Genomic DNA, 7810 nt, shown 5'->3' on the forward strand with positions numbered 1-7810 from the left:
CCAAATTTTATATTTTATATAAATGGAATCACATATTACATATTATTTTGTGTCTGGCTTCTTTTGCTCAACACCATGTCTGCAAGATTCATCCACATTATGCTTGTAATTCTATATCATTCATTCTCATTTCTGAGCAGTATTCTACGAATAGTATTCTGTAAATAGTATTCCCATGAATATTCCACAATATTTTAATTCCTTTTTCTACTGTTGTGGATAGTTTCTGGGTTTTGGCTATTGCAACTAGTGTTGCTGTGAACATTTGAGCACATGTCTTTCAGTAAACATATGTATGCGCTTTTGTTGGGTAGACAGGGAGGAGTGGTATTGCTGGGTCATAGGTATGCATATATTTAGCTTTAGTAGATACTGCCAGTTTTCCAAAGTAGTTGTACCAACTTACACTCCACCTACAGTGTAAGAGCATTCAACATTTGCAAATCTTACTTTTGACTATGCATTCTATTGAATGTGGTTATATTATGAAATAGAATGCATAGTCACATGAATTGTAAAGCTATACTATGTCTTCAAAGTGGTTTCACTGTGGGGATGGTCAGCTTTTTTGTTATATCTCTAGAACTTTCCTTCGCTGCTCCTATATTAGTTGGAAAAGTCTGAAAAACAGATTAAGAGATGATCTGATTCGTTTCCCAGTTTTATTACTCATTTATGAGCTGTAATTTAAACACAAGTTTTCCGATTGAGACAGGGTACAGTAAGCACTTAGCTAAGCCTTAACACTTAGCTGAACCTAGAAGCCAGAAAATAACTTTCAATCTGGCTCTGCCGCCGGTGTAGTCACCTAGGCTTTCTGTTCCTCAGCTGCTGCGTCTGTGAAAGGCAGGACATCTGTGACCTCGGGCCATGGGCCAAATCAAATACCGGTAGGAACCGGGGTAGCCTTGCCCTGAGTACCCAGAGCAGGCGGGGACGGGCCATCCCTCACTTCCAACATCTCCAGAATCGGCCTCAGTCTTAGCCCGTCGGCTTTTACTCACCTCCAAGCCCGGGACATCGGCATCTGCTCGCAACAGGTCTCATGTAGTAGTAAAAGGGAGTAGCTCCAACCCGTCAAACCCTCTTTTTTTAGGACCTGTCCGGGAAAAGCCAGGTGAAAAGAGAGCCTACTGCCCCCTCAGCGCCCGCCACCTTCAGACCAGTCGCTCCCTGCCCTTCAGCCTTTCAAATAGGCCGCTCCGACATGACCAATCAGAGCCTTCCTTCTTCCCCAGTCCACCCAGCGCTGTCCAATCAACGCACGTCATCTACGGTTGGGGGCGCTGCGGCTCCAACCTCCCTTCTGGTTTTCCCCTTGGTACCTAACGGCAGACAGGAAAGGCAAGGGAGGTTGAGGCTGGAGGGACGCCATGTTGGTCAAGGGCAGTGCTCTGGCCCTTAAGGACTTTTTCAGAAGACAGGAAGGCTCTAGCGTTTCCACATGTTCCGGAAGCCTTTCTTGGCGTAGCCCTGGAGAGCTTGCCCATGGCGCCGCCCGTGGCCCGGCTCCCGGCGGATGTACCCGGGGAGGCCGGGAGCGGGCCGACGAGAGAAAGCAGCCCCGGGGCCGTGAGCTTCGCGGACGTGGCCGTGTACTTCTCCCCCGAGGAGTGGGGCTGTCTGCGGCCCGCGCAGAGGGCCCTGTACCGGGACGTGATGCGGGAGACCTACGGCCTCCTGGGCGCGCTCGGTGAGGCCCGGCGGTCCAGCCAGGACTCAGTAATCCGTGGGAAGGGGGGACTAACTGATGTCCCCAGAGACAAGTGGGCTGGAAGTGTGGGGCACTGGGGAAGCACCCTCATCCTCCCCTCTCGGGTTCTCAGCCGAACCCAATGTTTCCCTTCCGCAGGATTTTCAGGCCCTAAACCCGCTTTTATTTCTTGGGTGGAAGGAGAGGTGGAGGCGTGGAGCGCGGAGGCCCAGGATCCAGAGGGTGAGACCCCAGCAGCTGTCATCAGAGACAGGGGGAGGATAACAGGTACTTCACGTCAAACCCAGTATGGGACCTTGGAGAACCCCCTCCCCCAACTCGGATCCACAGTACACACCGCCCCCTCCAAAGCCCCATCGTGTCTCCCTACACCTCATCTCCAGAAAGTTCCAGTGTCACTGCAAAATGGCTCATAGAAGAGCTAAATTGGGACTTATAGCACCACTTAATTATACAGGGAATCCTGTTTAGTGCAAAATAGTGCCTGAGTTGCCAGGGCAGCCAAAGGAAAGGAGAAACACATCTGTAATTTGGTTTTTGTTGTGTAATAAAATGAAGACAAATGTTCCTTTTGGATATTATGTGGTTCACACTGTAATGATGTCATTCATCAGCGATCTTAAAATCAAGAAAAGGTGTTTTCTCTGCAGCCATGTCATAATAAATGCTTGTTCCCAGGTCTTCCCGTGGAACCTGGAGTACAGTCCAAGTGTAGACATTTTGGCGATGGCCTTGAATGGCACCAAGGGAGATCATTTAATGGCTGTTTTGCAAAGGGATCATAAACAGGCTCAGGACTGTAAGCTCTATGAAGGCTGGGACCATCACCACCCTCATTGCCTGACAGAGTAGGGGTTCAATATTGTTGACACCTCCATTTATCTCCAGTTTTCAGAGCTTTCTTGTGTTAACACCAGCCAGACGATGAATTTTGCTTTTACTCCAGGGTGGCTTTCTGGGCTTGATGAGGCCCCCCGTCTCAAAGACTGCCATATACTCAGACACTCATGCTGCCTCCCAGGGAAGGCCACTGTATGGAACGTGCTCGTGAGTTTCAAGTCTTATCTTTTTCCCTGTCTCAGGATCCAGGGATGAGAGTGAAGAGAAAGAAGAACTGAAGAAGAGTCCAAAGCAAAAAGAGATGGAGCATGAGGAAGTGTCTCTCGAGGAGTGGTTACCATCCAGCAGGCCACCTGGTGCCAATCACAGAGCCTCCTGCCCAGCGCTCTGCTGGAACTCAGGGCGGAGCCCAGTCAAGCCTTGGTTCAAGGATACCACGACCCGCAGATCACCCTACTCTTGCCCAGACTGTGGCCGCAACTTCAGCTACCCCTCCCTCCTGGCCAACCACAAGCGGGTCCACTCTGGGGAGCGGCCCTTCCCCTGTGACCAGTGCCAGGCTCGCTTCTGCCAGCGCAAGTATCTGCTCCAGCATCGGGTCATCCACACGGGCGAAAAGCCCTACTCCTGCCCTGATTGCGGACGACGTTTCCGCCAGAGGGGTTCCCTGGCCATCCATAGACGGACTCACACGGGGGAGAAGCCCTACCCATGCCCAGACTGCAAAAGCCGCTTCACTTACCCCTACCTGCTAGCCATCCACCAGCGCAAGCACACAGGCGAGAAGCCCTACAGCTGTCCCAGCTGTGGCCTCCATTTTGCCTACAGCTCCCTGCTGGCTATCCACAGGCGCACGCATACGGGCGAGAAGCCCTACCCCTGCCCAGACTGTGGCCTCCGCTTCACCTACTCATCTCTCCTCCTCAGTCACCAGCGCGTTCACTCTGACAGCCGGCCCTTCCCCTGTCCACAGTGTGGGAAAGGCTTTAAGCGCAAGTATGCCTTGGAAGCCCATCAGTGGATCCACCGCTCTGGCAAGAGGCCGAGGTGGCGGCGGCCTGCAGTAGGGCTCTCGGAGCCGATCCTTGTTTTGGGAGGCCAGGATCCCCCAGTTCATTTCCGGTACTTTCCAGATATATTTCAAGAATGTGGGTGATAGAGCTCACAAGAAATGTTTTCTTTGGAAGGGAAAAGGCAAAGTTTATGCATTTGGGGGATAAGGAATGGAAAGGAAGTAGGCATTGAAGGAAAACAAAGCTCTGAGTTAAGGGAGCACAGAGCTGGTCCTTTGGAAGGAGGCAGGAATCTGAAAGGCCATCTGAAGGCTGACCCCATTTTCTGAGGCTCCTGCTCCCACTTCCAAGTCCCACTTGGGAGTTTCTTCCCAGCAAATCATTTACCTACCTGGCTTTTTCCCCCCCTTGGATTGTTCTCTCCATTAGAGCATTCTGCTTTCTGGCCTGTAACTCTCCTGTTCCTCAGAGATGGGGTCCCCACATGCAAGAACACACCTTGGGCCTATCCCCGGTGCGGCGGGGGAGCTCATCCAAGGATTCTTTTACCCAGTGCCGATGAGACATCTGGCAAGGAGACGCACATGGTGTCTAGCCACTGTTGGCACTCTTTGGTCTTAAAATCTTGAAGGTGACCACAGGAAGGAGAACAACGGCTTCAGGTGGGGAACCATCCTGCCCCATGCTCACTCTGCACCTAGTGCACAAAAGTGTCAAGCTTAGCATAAAGGGTTTTTTTCCCCCCTCAAACTTTTATGAATTAGTGATTGCAGTGTTTTTCTCTTCAGATATTTGCATGGCATCCGGATTTTACACCTCCTGAATAAAGATGTGTTCTTGGGCTACAGCAACTGGAAACATAACGTTGGCGCTTCTATTTAAGAGAGTAAATTGGGATGCCTGGGTGGCTCAGTTGGTTAAGCGTCTGCCTTCGGCTCAGGTCATGATCCCAGGGTCCTGGGATCGAGTCCGGCATCGGAGCGGGGAGCCTGCTTCTCCCTCTGCCTCTGTCTCTCTGTCTTTCATGAATAAATAAATAAAATCTTTAAAAAAAAAAAAAAAGAGAGAGTAAATTACTTGTGATTAGGCTTGAAATCAAGGCCAAGTATCTCCAGTGTAGTTTTTAGCATAATGCTTGTATGTCTCAGCAGTTAAGAGGGGTCTTTCTGACCCACTTTGATCTCCTAGCCGTACTTCTGATCAGGAGACTATCGATGGAATAAGGATGTGGGTGGGACTAAGCACAGCTGCATGCCAGGAGTGGTCCTGGGGGACTCAGTTATCTCTGTGAACAAGAGACTGCTCTTGGAACCCCTGGGTTCCAAAGATGATTATGAATGGAAACTGGGTGTTATTTTACCACACCACACAGGCTCTCCTGAATTGGTAGACCTGGATTCCAGGTTTGGCTCAGTCCCCACTAGCTGTGGGACTGTAAGCCTATCATTCAACCTTTCTAAGCCCTCATTGTCTCACTTGGCAACTCCACGGGTTGTCTGAGATAAAACATGAAAGCACCTCACAGATCGTCGTAGTTTGACGAACAAGTGGCTGAGAGCCCCCATAACGTTTTATAACCTTTTTCGTTCAAAAGAGTTGTAAGAATTTTTTGGGAAACGCTCACGCCCTTTCTACAATTAATCTAGATTCTATAATTGTGCTACATTTGCTTTATCACATGTCAATCGATGAATCCATCCCCTATCTGTTCATTTATACATCTTATTTCACAGTAAGCTGCTTTATCACATGTCAATCGATGAATCCATCCCTTATCTGTTCATTTATACATCTTATTTCACAGTAAGTTGCAGGCATCATTATACTTCATCCCTAAACACTTCAATGGAAGGCTAAGCTTTATGCAAGAAACTTTAGCTCTCCCTTAAAATTCAAATACACCGGGGCGCCTGGGTGGCTCAGTTGTTAACTGTCTGCCTTCGGCTCAGCTCACGATCCCAGGGTCCTGGGATCGAGCCCCACATCGGGCTCTCTGCTCCGCAGGAGGCCTGCTTCTCCCTTTCCCACTCCCCTGCTTGTGTTCCTTCTCTCGCTGTGTCTGTCTCTGTCAAATAAATAAAATCTTAAAATATATATATATATATAAATAACATACTACCTAAGTAAACAAAGGTATTTTTTGGTCTAGGTGAAATCCTTTGTCATTTCTCTTTAGGTAAAGTTGATTCTCTGTTTAGAAGGAGACTCCTATCTGAAGATACATTTTTCCTTATTCCATTTCTATACTATTCACCACAATGAGTGCAGTGAGGCCCCTCCAGGACTCAAGTTTAAAAAGTTACAAAACAAGCAGGTAATTGTTGAGATGAAATCAGCAGAAGTCATACCAAAAGCCAGAAGTATTCCAGGTGAAAAACAGCAAGGGTGGGGCAAGAAAATATAAAGACGGAGAAGGCACTAACTTAGTCAACAATGAAGGACATTTGTGAACACAAAGGAGAGACAGCGTGTGCTAGGGCAGGCAGGAGATCCAAGGTTCCAAGACCAGATAGTGGACTGCTGGCAACAGAGATGTAGGTTTTGTTCGTTAATCCAATGACTAGCCCCATGCTTAGCAAACAGGCCCTGGCATCCTGCCTGATTGCAGGAATATTCCCAATGGGATAAAGCTATCTAGTATCTAGGGACGCCTGGGTGGCTCAGTTGGTTAAGCGGCTGCGTTCGGCTCAGGTCATGATCCCAGGGTCCTGGGATTGAATCCCGCATCCGGCTCTTTGCTTAGCGGGGAGCCTGCTTCTCCCTCTGTCTGCCGCTTCCCCTGCTTATGCTCTCTCCATCTCTCTCTCTCTGACAAATAAATAAAATCTTAAAAAAAAAAAAAGCTATCTAGTATCTACAGTCCAATGCCAAAAACCATTAAGATGATCCACCTCCACTAAAAAATAGGAAGATATTGAAACTAGGAAGCAGAGGATATAATTCAGGACAGTAGGGAAGTCAGACGCTGGATGACAGCTGAGGCCCAGGCAAGTCTGGAGAGAGAAGACCGAGGGGTCAAGGAAGGTTCCCCAGGGAAAAAATGGTAATCTGAGATTTGACACTATCCCTGGTAATTTAGGACAACTTAAAGAAGCAGAGGGGTGCCTGGGTGCCTCAGTCAGTTAAGCGTCTGCCTTTAGCTCAGGTCACAGTCTCGGAGTCCCAGGATTGAGCCCAACCATCAGGCTCCCTGCTCAGCAGGGAGTCTGCTTCTCTCTCTGCCCCTGACCCCGCTCATGCTTGTCTCTCCCTCTCTCAAATGAATAGATAAAATCTTTAAAAAAAACAAAAATAAAAAACGGGGGCACCTGGATGGCTCAGTTGATTAAGTGTCTGCCTTCAGCTTGGGTCATGATCCCAGGGTCCTGGGATCGAGCCCCACATCAGGCTCTGCTCAGAGGAGAGTCTGCTTCTCCCTCTCCCTCTGTGATCTGTCTTGATTTCACTCTCTCTCAAATAAATAAATAAAATCTTCTAAAAAAAAGCACAAAGCACAGATAATGCAAGGAGAAAGGGAATACAACTGGAAATTTTTAAAAAGGCAAACAATCACAATGGCAATCATATTACAATATATAAATTTATCAAAACAATATATTGTACACCTTACATTTACACATGTTCTATGCCAAATATGTTTCAGTAAAAAAGAACAAACAGTTGACAAGAAAGGAAACAATCATAGCATGTACAGGAAATTTTTTTTTAAAAGATGTTATTTATCTATTTATTTATCTAGCTATTTATTTATTTATTTTAGATAGATCTCACGCTTGTGAGCAGGGGAAGGGGCAGACGGGGAAGGAAGAGGACAAGCAGACTCTGCACTGAGTACGGAGCCTGATATGCGGCTGGATCTCACGACCCTGAGATCATGACCGGAGCTGAACTCAAGAGTCGGATGCTCAACCTACCGAGCCACCCAGGCACCCCAGGAAATTTTATAATAATTTATTGCATTATGTTGGGAAGAGAGGTGAAGGAGATGGGGCTAGAAACTGAGCAAGTATCATAGTAAGATGTCCACAAATAATTTCTAAAATGAATATATCAAGGGATGCTTGGGTGGCTCAGTCGGTTAAGGATCTGCCTTCGGCTCAGGTCATGATCCCAGGGTCCTGGGATTGAGTCCCGCATCGGGCTCCTTGCTCAGTGGGGAGTCTGCTTCTCCCTCTACCTGCTGTTCCCCCTGCTTGTGCGCACGCTCTCTCTCTGACAAATAAAGAAAATCTTTTTTAAAAAA

At 48.1% G+C, this 7810-nt stretch overlaps 1 protein-coding gene across 4 annotated transcripts; it reads left to right on the forward strand.

Annotated features, from left to right (window-relative positions):
• The first annotated feature begins 1123 nt into the window (after nucleotides 1-1123).
• On the forward strand, nucleotides 1124-4529 carry ZNF785 (zinc finger protein 785). Of its 4 annotated transcripts, none has more exons than XM_034988862.1 (4): nucleotides 1124-1693; nucleotides 1827-1981; nucleotides 2797-3676; nucleotides 4356-4529. In XM_034988862.1, the coding sequence occupies exons 1-4, from the start codon at nucleotides 1374-1376 to the stop codon at nucleotides 4447-4449; spliced, it is 1449 nt and encodes a 482-aa protein (XP_034844753.1). In that variant the 5' UTR covers nucleotides 1124-1373; the 3' UTR covers nucleotides 4450-4529. The 4 variants fall into 4 exon arrangements, with proteins under 4 accessions (XP_034844753.1, XP_034844754.1, XP_034844756.1 ...); XM_034988863.1 differs by having other exon boundaries at nucleotides 1330-1693; nucleotides 1853-1981; XM_034988864.1 differs by having other exon boundaries at nucleotides 1377-1693; nucleotides 1895-1981.
• Nucleotides 4530-7810: the final 3281 nt, after the last annotated feature.

Source organism: Mirounga leonina, unplaced genomic scaffold (genome assembly GCF_011800145.1).
Source record: "Mirounga leonina isolate KUSES-001 unplaced genomic scaffold, KU_Mleo_1.0 Mir_454, whole genome shotgun sequence".
Taxonomy (NCBI): Eukaryota; Metazoa; Chordata; class Mammalia; order Carnivora; family Phocidae; genus Mirounga; species Mirounga leonina.

What these genes read in the sequence shown, in the direction of transcription:
- ZNF785 (XM_034988862.1), top strand. Translation starts at nt 1,374, where the DNA reads ATGTTGGTCAAGGGCAGTGCTCTGGCCCTTAAGGACTTTTTCAGAAGA. An exon ending in CGGCCTCCTGGGCGCGCTCG is followed by an intron (nt 1,694 to 1,826) that starts GTGAGGCCCGGC and finishes TCGGGTTCTCAG; the next exon opens with CCGAACCCAATGTTTCCCTT. An exon ending in GATCCCCCAGTTCATTTCCG is followed by an intron (nt 3,677 to 4,355) that starts GTACTTTCCAGA and finishes TTTTCTCTTCAG; the next exon opens with ATATTTGCATGGCATCCGGA.